General features: G+C 54.6%; 1 protein-coding gene across 2 annotated transcripts in view; it reads right to left on the minus strand.

Annotated features, from left to right (window-relative positions):
• The window catches only part of smap1 (small ArfGAP 1), a 66291-nt gene that overhangs the window by 32097 nt on the left and 21694 nt on the right, over nucleotides 1-12500 (minus strand). The window contains exons 4-5 of one of the 2 annotated variants that reach the window (XM_036546699.1): nucleotides 9668-9743; nucleotides 1852-1911 (exon numbers count right to left, since the gene is read on the minus strand). In XM_036546699.1, coding sequence (XP_036402592.1) covers nucleotides 1852-1911; nucleotides 9668-9743 — 136 coding nt within the window. Of the gene's footprint in view, nucleotides 1-1842; nucleotides 1912-9667; nucleotides 9744-12500 lie in introns of both variants that reach the window. The other variant, XM_036546698.1, reaches the window with a different exon arrangement.

Consider the following 12500-nt stretch of genomic DNA (forward strand, 5'->3'; position numbering starts at 1 on the left):
GCATACATTGGTTTGATCTGCGCGGAAATATGTGTGGAGATTAACTAGCAACGACAGACAAATGAAGGCGGTGGAGGAGAAGAATATGCATCTGACCCCGGTGCAGACGTGAGACTTCCGCAGACAGCGGCCGAAGGAGCGGGTTAACAGATGAGCGTCTTCGGCGGGGTCATCTCAGTCAGCCGCATTATCTGACAGACTTAAGTATTGATGAATAGCTCGCCATCGCTTCGCTGCTCTGTGGGGCTGCGGCAGGGCTGTAGCTAACCGAATGGAGCACACTTTATGCTCAGATTATGCACTTAAGCGCTTCTGAAAAGAGACACACACACACACACGCACGCGCGCGCACGCACACACACGCACACACACACACGCACAGTCCACTGGCAATTACTACAGAGGTTGAGAGAAAGTGATGCTGCCCCTTATCAACGACTTTAATTAACGAGGTGGTTGCAGACAGGGGGTGCACAGGAAGAGGATATTAGCGCGCTAACCTTTTCAACCCAGGAAAAGGATATTAGTGAGCTACACCCCCCCCCCCCCCACCCCCACCCCGAAGCGTGTGCGGGTTCACTGGTCCGTTTAGTCCGTCTCTCACTTCCTGTGGGAGGAGCCAGAGCTTGCCGGGGGGGGGGGGGGGGGGGGTCGCCTCCTTCCAGAAGGTTATTTCTAATAAGAGAAACGACCGTGCCTGTCAGAGGAATTTGCGCTTTATGGACAGCCTGATGGTGAGTTATTACACGCAGCACCTGGAGCCGGCGCGCTTTAAACGGCTCCGCCTCGGCGGGGGGCTGGGGCTCGTGGGGCTCTCTGCTGTGATTCGTCCCATGGAGTCGCACACACAGCCTCGGGCAGTGCCCGCAGGCCTCTGAACGCCACAGACTGCATGATTATTCAGTGTTATTCACAGTGCGCAGGGTGTCGGTGAAATCAGCTCGCCGGGACAGGACAGGACAGGACAGGACGCTCCGAGCTGCGCGGCGGCTGTGCAGGACACTGTGCTGTGTGTCAATGGACAGGGTGTTCCCCCGCTCCGGAGACAGGCCGGCCCACGCTCCCCCGCCGGCGGTATGCAAGCATGACGTTTCCACATGACGGCTAATCCCAGTCTCTGCTGTGACCTCACCGCGCGCACACACATGCTCACTCAAACCAACACACACACTCACACACAGACACACACAGACACACACAGTCACTCAAACACATACACACACACACACACAGACTCACACACACGCACACGCACACACACACACGCACGCACACACACATATACACAGACTCACACAAGCATGCTCACTCATTCAAATACACAGAGACACACACACACTGACTCACACACACACACACGGATTCACTCAGTCACACTCACTCACACATGTATTCCATCATGTATTTACACATTCACTCATTCATCCACAGTCACTAGGCCCTCAGCACTCACTCGCCTGAAAACCCACCCAAAGGAAATCTTGGCAAAATTCGCTGGAATATTCCAGAAAACAGCAGAGATGTAATCCCGCCTCCAGCCGCAGCCACTGCTGGTTTTTCCTCCATCATGACTGTTCAGCGGTGACCTTCGACCCCCAGCCTGCAATGACTGGGGGTCTATTTGCACAGAAGACGCAGAGCAAAGCGGGCCTGAAGGCACGGCCATTTCTGTGGATCCGTCTCTGGGCCTGGGTCACGCTTCCTGCTTCCCATCCTCCCCAGCCAATTAGAGAGACACTGGGGCAGGGGGAATACACCTCCACAGAGAACGCTCCAGCAGACAGCCACAGCTGCACACATTCACCCCGCCACACACCCAACACGAGCACAGACACCACTCACAGGTCTTACTTTCTCCAGTGGTTTGGTCCCTCTCTCCGAGTCCTTCTCCTTCTTCTTCTCCCTTTCTTTCTGTTGGAAAAAAAAAAGAAAAAGAGATAGCTGGTCAGCGCAGGCCTTTGAGAGGGGTACATTTACAGGCAAAGCATGCAGGAAAACACACCTTCACTGGCAGCCAGAGATAACTGCAGCAGGTGTTGATGTGATATAAAAGGTCTGCTAAGTTTGCTCAGTTCAAAGCCAGGCTGGCAGAGATGAACCTGATAGATTATCTCGCACACATTTAAATGAGTCAGAGGCCTGACAGCCAGCACTGTGTAGGTTTTGAAAAGGGCTGAGAACTTTAAAAGGCTTCACCACGCTTTACAAATTCCTACTCTGTGGGGATATCCTGCAATCAAATTAGACCTCTGGTGAGATGCCAGTACAATTATGAATAATGAAAACCTCATAAAAAGTTCAAACATTGTTATCGAACTGACGTGCTTTCTCCCCCACCGCCACACACTCGACTCTCAGCAAATCAATTTCTGGAGCAGAAAACCGGCATCCCCTCGGAATGCATTTTAACGGAGAAAAAAAAAAACCGAAACGACAGAATATTTTCATGCCGCCTGAGCGCTGTGATTAGGTTTGAAGCGAATAAAAGCGGTGCTTTAAGTTAAAAGGAGCCCTTTAGCCGTCAGTTTCGGCTTTTATGAGGGTATCGATTCCTCTCCTCCCCCTCTGCGCTGATGGAGGGAAAGGCCCCGGTTCGTTTTCTCGCACCGCGGGACCACCGTGCCCGCGTGACAGACAGACAGACGGACACGTCGGATTGGGCAGATGGATGTCCCACGACCGGCGCGGTAGTCGCAGAGGGAGGCTGAAATGGCGCGGTGGGGAGTCATAGGGAGCGACGGGGAGTCCCTGCAGGAGCGAGAGGGAGGCTGAGTCTCTGATCGCAGCAGGCTCTTTCTCGGGAGCCGTTTTAGACAACGCTCGCCCCGGCACCCCTGCGCCCCGCGTCACGGCAGAGCCGCGTCGCTCGGGGAAACGGAACACAGAGTTACACAGGGACACCCCAACCCTTCCCCTGTCAGATCCTCCCATGGGGGAGAGGTTACCTTCTAACATCAGTCCCCTTTCATTTTTCACTGCTGCGAGCAGTTACAGCGTGTGATGCAAGTCAGGGCTGCTCCCCGCTTCAGAAATATCCACCCCCCCCCCTGGCTTCAGAGGGGCTTCTGTGCACCCCGCAGAGCCGACACCAGGCTGCCGTCTCTGCATCCTGATTGGTTAATACTTTAGGGGGCTAATGACACAAGCGAGGTGACTGTGCAGAATGGCCACACGCTGCTAGAACTTAGATTAAAAAAATTTGTCGCTCAGAACAGGTTCCAGTTTACAGCAGAGGCCACAGTGGGTATTACTTAGGGGGGCAGTGGGTATTATTCAGGGGCAGTGGGAATTACTCAGGGGTGGCAGATATTATTCAGGGGAGGCGGATATTACTCAGGGGCGGCGGGTATTACTCAGGGGCGGCGGGTATTATTCAGGGGCGGCAGATATTATTCAGGGGCGGCGGGTATTATACAGGGGAGGCAGATATTATTCAGGGGCGGTAGGTATTATTCAGGGGCAGTGGGTATTACTCAGGGGCGGCAGATATTATTCAGGGGTGGTGGGTATTATTCAGGGGCGGTGGGTATTACTCAGGGGCGGCAGATATTATTCAGGGGCGGTGGGTATTATTCAGGGGCAGTGGGTATTACTCAGGGGCAGTGGGTATTACTCAGCGGTGGCAGATATTATTCAGGGGCGGTGGGTATTATTCAGGGGCGGTGGGTATTATTCAGGGGCGATGGGTATTACTCAGGGGCAGTGGATATTTAACAGTAGTTTCTCAGAGTGGAATTTCAACTTCTCTTCTCTATCTTGCATCCATCCAATGGGAGCGTAATGAGAGTAATGCTCCATTCTGCCCCGCCCTGCCCCGCTCTGCCCCACAGGACAGTGTGCAGAGAACAGCACAGCACAGCATCAGGGTGTGCACAGCACAGCACAGCATCAGGGTGTGCACAGAACAGCACAGCACAGCACAGCATCAGGGTGTGCACAGAACAGCACAGCACAGCATCAGGGTGTGCACAGAACAGCACAGCACAGCACAGCATCAGGGTGTGCACAGAACAGCACAGCACAGCACAGCATCAGGATGTGCACAGAACAGCACAGCACAGCACAGCATCAGGGTGTGCACAGAACAGCACAGCACAGCACAGCATCAGGGTGTGCACAGCACAGCACAGCATCAGGGTGTGCACAGAACAGCACAGCACAGCACAGCATCAGGGTGTGCACAGCACAGCACAGCATCAGGGTGTGCACAGAACAGCACAGCACAGCACAGCATCAGGGTGTGCACAGCACAGCACAGCATCAGGGTGTGCACAGAACAGCACAGCACAGCATCAGGGTGTGCACAGGCATTGCAGTGCAGCACAGTACCTCAGGCTTGCTTTTCTCAGCCGGTTGTGAGGAAGGAGAGGACAGAGCAGCATCAGAGGACTTCTGCAAGGAAAACAATGGGAGAGAGAGAGAGAGGGGGAGAGGGAGAGAGAGAGGAAGAGAGAGAAGGAGAGAGAGAGAGAGAGAGAGAGAGAGAGGGGGGGGGAGTGAGAAGGAGGGCGAGAGAGGGAGAGAGAGGGAGAGAGGGAGGGAGAAAGTGAGAGGGAGGGAGAGAGGGAGAGAGAGAGAGTGAAAAGGTAAGAGGGAGGGGAAAGGGAGAAAGGGGCAGAAAGGAGAAAGGGGCAGAAGAGAGAAGCAGAGAGAAAAAGAGAGAGAGAAGGAGGGAGAGAGGAAGGGAGGGAAGCAGAGGGAGAGAAAGTCAGTGAGAGGCAGGGAGAGAGAGAGAGGGAGAGGGGGAGAGGGGCAGAGAGAGGGAGAGAGGCAGAGAGAGGGAGAGAGGCAGAGAGGGGGAGAGGGGCAGATGAAGGGAAATCAGAATTAATAGGCAGCAGTGACAAAGCCTATGCGCTTCCTAATTATTCATCCTTTGGGAGATCTGGGAGCAGAAAGCACTGTGATATACAGCAGGAAAAAAACAGACTTAAAAAAAATACAAATGGTCCCGCAAGAAGCAGCAGCAGAAGAAAGCAGGCACAGGCCCCAGCAGACAGCGGCTCTTGAAATAAACCAACGGCAGCCGCATAAAAGACAGCAGCACTATTGTTTCGTATCAGTTTTTTTCCTGAACCGCATGAACCGCAGTCTGAGGGCAGGAGGGTGATATCGCATCTCTGTGGCGGATTTCTTTTTCCAGGAAGCCGGAGCAGATTCTGTTAGCACAGGCTCAGACTGTGAGAGACAGGCCATTAGTGAACCACTGCCTGGCCCCTTCCCCTTGCTGTGTGACCCAGCTGACCGCCACCCATGGCCACCCCCCCGTCACCCCACAAAGCGCCTCTTTGCCCAGGGCTAAGCGGTTTCGGCAGAGCCCTGGGTCAGTGCCAGAGGCCTCTCTGCGTACCTGCACCTGATCCCCTGGGAGAGAGACGCCCCACTCCGGCTTCCCTGCAGACACAAAGCCCTACAGTGCCGGCCTCCGGATCTTCCCAGCGCTACGGCGTGAAGCGGCTGTCAACACCGGCGGCCACAGAGATGCGGCGGGAAAAATGCTGCGGCCATTACAGCCCGCGTTACTGCTGAGCGTGGAAGCCGGCCATTACAGCCCGCGTTACTGCCGAGCGTGGAATCCGGCCATTACAGCCCGCGTTACTGCTGAGCGTGGAAGCCGGCCATTACAGCCCGCGTTACTGCTGAGCGTGGAAGCCGGCCATTACAGCCCGCGTTACTGTCGAGCTTGGAAGCCGGCCATTACAGCCCGCGTTACTGCTGAGCGTGGAAGCCGGCCATTACCCGGCTGATGGATTTCTCCATAATTCCGCTTTTATTGGGTTTAGCACCAGTGGAACACTCAGCTCCCCTGAATGCCCCGGATTCATCAGAGGCCTGCTAAGTAATACTCTTCAAACTTCCCCAGACATTAATAAGGCAAACGGCACCGGGGGAAATAAGCCAGGCTTCCGCTGCCGACGGCGGACGGCTGGTCAATACGCTGTAACAGCAAGTATCTGAGGCTGCCGTCGGCTTCATTAGATTTACAGGAGTTTTTGCTATTTGAGTCATAAGAGGCTGAAAAATTTACATGCTGCAGTATCACTGGTATCCCCCCCCCCCCCCATCTGTGTGCCACCACAGCTAAGCGAATGAATGCATGAATGAATGAATGGAAGAACACATAAAACAGCCATATCAGTGGATGAAGGAATGAATGAGCAAATGAACTGGGGAATGGGTGAATGAAACTGCAGAAAGAGGCAGCACAGGAATGGCTAGGGGATGAATCACTGCCCACGTCATGCCGAATCTGGCAGTTGGGGCGATTTTTTGCCGGCGGGAGAGCGGACGGCAGGGCTGTAGGCGCAGCCATAGCTGAAGATCGGGGTCTTCCTGCCGTTTCAAACGGAGTGCCAAGCTCATTTAACTAATTAGCAAACCCTCTGGGAAATGTCTCTGAATTATTTTCCTCATCTGCGTCTCCGTTCCCTCTGATGCGGGGGGAAAGACGACCGCATGACGCGGGAGAAGTCTTCATTTAAGTCACTCCTGGCCATCTTAGCTGGCCGTCGAGTGACTTAATGAATCAGTGAATCAGCTTAATGCCAGTGAATCAGCATTTTCATGCTTTGTTTTCTGTAAAAAAGAGGCTTTTGAGAGACATTGTTTCTTTTGTGCGTTTCCTTAATGAGTTTTGTGGTTTTTTTTCGCGTTCAGTTTGATGCTCAAAATAGCATCGGGAACAACGGCAATAATATGTAAACAGGCAAGATGGCTGACGGCAAATAACCAGGGCCATTGATTTTTCGTAGGTTCTACTTTCCTGCACAGCAGGGAATATCATTCAAATAACAATATTAAATGGAGGCCTGGTCTCAGTGCAGTTTTGTGGTTTTGTAAGGACGCTTTTTAATAACGGTAGTTTGTAAGGACGTGTTCTCGGGAACAGCGTGTTCCCGTCCCCCGGTGAGGATCCTGCTCGTGGGTTACCTGAGCGCGGCTGATGTCGGAACACACTCTGCTGAAAGCATGTGCTACGCTGGAGCAAACCCACTTATTCCAGATGAAAGGAACTCTGAAGCCCTCTCAAAGAAGCTCATTTCATGCCTGAAACTGCATCACCAACTGGGAGCGGAGACAGGAGGGTGCACTCCACCGGCTCCTGACCTGTTCCACCGTAACCCCGCGCCCCCAAAAGGCGGGTCGGGGTATCGGAGGCCCGCGGGAGAATCCCCCCACCCGGCTGAGCCGGTTAGCCGGGCTCCCGCAGCTGCATGGCAGGAGCCAAACGCATCCATTCCAGGCCGGTTAATCTGACATGATCCACCCGCCTGCAGACAGTCCACTGAAATATCAAAGGGCGGGATCAGACTGCACACGGGCTGCAGGGGGCTGCAGGGATGCAGGAACGCGTCATCCATAAAGCAGTGCACAAACAGAGCTATGAAGACAGACACACACCCACACGCACACGCACACACACGTACACGCACACGCGCACACACGCACTCACACACTCACACACGCACACACGCACACACGCACTCACACACGCACTCACACACGCACTCACACACGCACACACGCACACGCACTCGCACACGCACTCGCACACGCACACACGCACACGCACTCGCACACGCACACACGCACACACGCACACACGCACACACGCACACACGCACACACGCACACACGCACGCACACACGCACACACGCACTCACACACGCACTCACACACGCACTCACACACGCACTCACACACGCACTCACACACGCACTCACACACGCACACACGCACACGCACTCGCACACGCACACGCACACACGCACACACGCACACACGCACACGCACTCGCACACGCACACGCACACGCACACACGCACTCACGCACTCACACACTCACACTCGCACACACGCACACACGCACTCGCACACGCACACGCACACGCACACGCACACGCACACGCACTCGCACACGCACATGCGCACACGCACATGCACACACACAAACTCGCGCTCATGTATACACACATACATACATACATACACACACACACACACACACCCCCAAACATACACGCACACACACACCCAAACTTGCACTCACATGTGCACACAAATGCACAAACATATGAACAGATGCACTCGCATTCACTCAGACGCACACACGCCCACGCGCGCTCTCGTGAATGCACTGTCCCAGCCCTCCAAGGAGAAATCCAAACACTGCCCTCTAAATGCTTTCCATCTCGGCTTTCTCCTTCTCTGCAAGTCTCCCGCTCCTGCGCCGCCAGATAACGACTTAAAGTGATAATGAGTTGTTTTTAATAATTAATTTGCATATAAAAGGAGCTGCTGGTGTAGGCGGGCGATGCAGTTGTAGCGGTACTCTGGCGGTGCTGCAGGGGCCGCCACGCAGCCAGGAAGTGATGGGAGCGCAGTGAAACTCGGTGAGCAGACAGCAGCGCTCGAAAACCTGACGATATGAACACCAGCAACTGGCAGCTTCACAATGGCAGGCAGAGCGAGCCAGGGCAGTAATGAGCTGCTTGACCACACCGAGAGCGGCGAGATCCATTGAGGAGCTCTGTCAAGCTGTTTTTCTCCGTTTTCAGCAAGGCACATTACCATGCTCCTCAAAAGACTGCCACCTGGGGGCGCTGTGCTGAGACACCCCAAAACCTTCACAACCCCAAGACCCCACGCACTTTCCAACCACCACCATGATGTAAGTGGTAACACACAGCAGCTTACAGCTGTATAAATGAATAACATGAAAACTGTAACCAAGGTAAGTCACGCTGGATAAGAGTTCCTGCTAAATGACAATAGAGTAATGTAATGTAATGTAATGTAACGTATGGAAAGGTCACCTGATGACAAAGTACAATCAGCTCAACCGATGTGCTGTTTCCTACCACCCCTGAGCCGATCGCCAGCGTCGCTGCATTCTGTCCATGCAGGGAATGGAGAATGCTGAACCCGGCGCTGGGCGTGCTGGTTAGCGATAAGCCTGCGCAGCCCACAGCTCCCAAAAGGACTCAGAGCTAGAGCTTGGAGCTTACATCTAGAGGTGGAGGTGGTAGTTGGTGCTAAATCGTGGAGCTAGAGCTGGAGCTTAGAGGTAGACATGGGTGTTTGGAGCATGAGGCTTAGATCTAGAGGCGGGGGGTTGGAGCTAGAGCTTGGACCTGGAGCTGGAGCTGGAGGTTAGAGCTAAAAACTAGAGGTGGAGCTGGAGGCTGGAACTAGAGCTCAAGCTTCGAGGTGGATATGGGTATTTGGAGCTTGGATGTTAGATCTCGAGCTGGAGGTTAGAGATTAGAGGTTGTAGCTTTGAGCTGGAGTTGAAGGTTGGAGCCAGATCTTGGTGCTGGAGCTTGGTAGAGCTCTCCTTGACCTGCCCCACCCCCAGCAGTGAGGCCAGGGGCAGCAGCTGAGACTGTCCAGGTGGAAAATGGCTCTTTGAGGGTTCAGCGCTCTCCAGCTCGGGCTTCCTCAACCATGTCCGCCCAATAAGCAAGGCTTTCCACGGCAACGCTTTCCACGGCAACACTCACGCCAGGGAGTGCGCTGATGAACATTTAGGGCAGAACGTGTGCTCACACACACACACACACACACACACACACACACACACACAGACATATGCATTTACATAAACATCACATGACAGGCTCCCCCCTCCCCCGCTCACAGGGAGAGGGCAGATACTGCACTTACAATGCTTCCGTTGACAGCGTTTTTGTCGTAGTACTTCTTCCTCTCGTACTTGTCCCTGATGAAGAACTCCACAGCTCTGTGGGCGGGGTTAAGGACAGACAATGCTGCCGGGATTTTGGGCTATGGGACGGGGGGATGGGGGGACGGGGGGACGGGGGGGTTAGGTCGAGTGCTGGTCTGCTCTGGGTGCGGAGGCCCAGCTGGCAGCAGCAGGGGCAGGAAAAATCCCTTCAGCGGTCCGAAGCTTTGCGTTACACCAAATGGAGTTCAGTCTGTTCAGTTCAGTCTGGAGTTCAAAGCTTTCAGACACAGTGAAATGAAAAAATGAAAAAAAAAAAAAACTCAGTAGGAATTGAGGTCACTTTTTGTTTTGCTTTCTGTAATAATTAACAAAACATTTTCCATGTTTTTTTTCAAGTATAACAAAACACAGTACAGCTTTTAATTTGCAGTTCCTTTTTCATTTGTAATTAGTTTTTCTATAGGAGCTGCAGTAGCTAAACTCCACCTGCCTGAGAGAATCAGTCTCTTCCTCTCCGCGGAGCAGAGAGCCGGCAGGGGAAGCCGCCTGGACACCTGGAGCCACAGGGGTTGCAGAGCGACAGGTGAAACGCTGCCTCTGTTCTGCCTGCTGTAATTAGCGACAGCATGCTCCGTGGGGCTGCGAGCGGCTGGCCACTGTTCTGGGGTCAGCGGCGAGCACAGGGCTGAGCAGAGGTTGTGTGGGGGGGGGGTTTTGTGCCATGCGGGGAGAGAGAGAGGTGAGCTGAGCAGGGCCTGGTCGCCCCCCCCCCCCTTCCCCGCCCCCCCCACCTGCACACGCTCCACAGCCCTTATTGGATTCGCACCTTCATGAAACTTTGATCACAACACAATTGTACAACTAATAAAAGATGTATGAGTCTGAGGCAGCAGCAGCAGGAGCAGCAGGCGTGAGAGCCGGGAAGAGGGAAAACTCCTGCAGCTACAGCGGCGGACGTGAGAGAGGGGCGCGGGGGGGTGCGGGACCCCCGCCTCGCCCGCCCCCCCACCCCCCCGAACGAGGTGGCGAGAGGCGGCCCACGGCAGAATCAGCCCCGTGTTATTACTGTCTGTGCTGCGAGACTCAAATACAACAGCAACAACATCAAAAAGCAGACCAATGAGGACCCTGCACGGGGGTCCGTGCCCCCCCCCCCAGCAAGGCGGCGCAGGAAGTGGATGTGCTAGCAGGTCAGAATTCATTCCGCTGCTGTAATTCAGGGGCCCCCAGGGCCACCTCACACAAACACATCTTTATTTATGCTGCGGTTCGAGTGACGGGAAGACAGGGAGGACGGAGCAGGAGGAGCTCGCTCTCACGTGGAGACAGAGGCAGGCGGGAGTGGCTCTCTCAGAGAGGCCACAGGAGGGACCAGAGTGGGTCCCTGCTATGCTGACATCTGAACTGTTTTTTCTTTCCTCTCTTCCAAAGCATTAGAGAAAACGTCAAAACTCTACACCGCATGCAAACAGCTGCGAAGGGGAGGGGGGGGACGAGTGACGGGAAACGGGCGGAAAAGAGGAGAAGAAAAACCGCATTAGGGGATGTGAAATCCTGTGCGGAGGAAACGGAGCTGATAAAACGCATTTCCATCAGAAGGAGTTCTGTGGGGAGCTCACCTCCACCATCCAGATGAATATGTTTTGACGCTTAAGAATATTGTACCGGAGCGGTCAGCATACAAATGAAGTGATTTACATAACGGTGCTAAACAGCGTATCAGAGATAAGCGTGTCTTCCCTGAGAAATTCAATTACGGCCCGCAGAGGCAGGGAAGAGGAGAATATGGAATTAGCCAGTCTGCCTCGCAGCCCCAATTAGAGGAGTGCTGAGAGCCGGGCTATTACCCCGATTGAAAGTCCTCCAGAAGAGACGGAACCCGAGGCCCCGGCGTCTGCGCTGGCTGCCGTTCCCGCGGGAGACGCAGGTAAGAGCTGTTAACACGCAGCGCACCTCCCGGCCCCCGCAGCACCTCCAGGCCCCCGCCGCACCTCCCGGCCCCCGCCGCACCTCCGGGCCCCCGCCGCAGCTCCCGGCCCCCGCCACACCTCCGGGCCCCTGCCGCACCTCCGGGCCCCTGCCGCACCTCCCGGCCCCTGCCGCATCTCCGGGCCCCCGCCGCATCTCCGGGCCCCCGCCGCATCTCCGGGCCCCCGCCGCATCTCCGGGCCCCTGCCGCACCTCCCGGCCCTCGCCGCACCTCCCGGCCCCTGCCGCACCTCCCGGCCCCCGCAGCACCTCCCGGCCCCCGCCGCAGGGTGGTGCTGCTGCTAGTCTCTGCCACAGGCAGGGGGCGCTGTGTGCGTGCCCACACCGTTCTTCTGATACCAACCTCCCATCTGATGGAGGCTTTCGTAAGGCCTCCCTCTTATTTTATCCCTTTTCTTCTCCACCATAGATACATTCACAACCTTGTGTGTGCTGCTATGGGCAACTACTGTACTGTAATTACTGTAACATCATGGAACCATGGCCAAAAAGCACCATTACCGTAACAGCATGGTGCTACGGTCAGTAATGCACTATTACTGTAACAGCATCGTGCCATGGTCAATAATGAACCATTACTGTAACAGCATGTCGCTATCCTCAGAAATAAACCATTACTGTAACGGCATGGTGCCATCCTCAGAAATAAACCATTACTGTAACGGCATGGTGCCATCCTCAGAAATAAACCATTACTGTAACGGCATGGTGCCATCCTCAGAAATAAACCATTACTGTAACAGCATGGTGCTATCCTCAGAAATAAACCATTACTGTAACGGCATGGTGCCATCCTCAGAAATAAACCATTACTGTAACGGC

Source organism: Megalops cyprinoides, chromosome 15 (assembly GCF_013368585.1).
Source record: "Megalops cyprinoides isolate fMegCyp1 chromosome 15, fMegCyp1.pri, whole genome shotgun sequence".
Lineage (NCBI taxonomy): Eukaryota > Metazoa > Chordata > Actinopteri > Elopiformes > Megalopidae > Megalops > Megalops cyprinoides.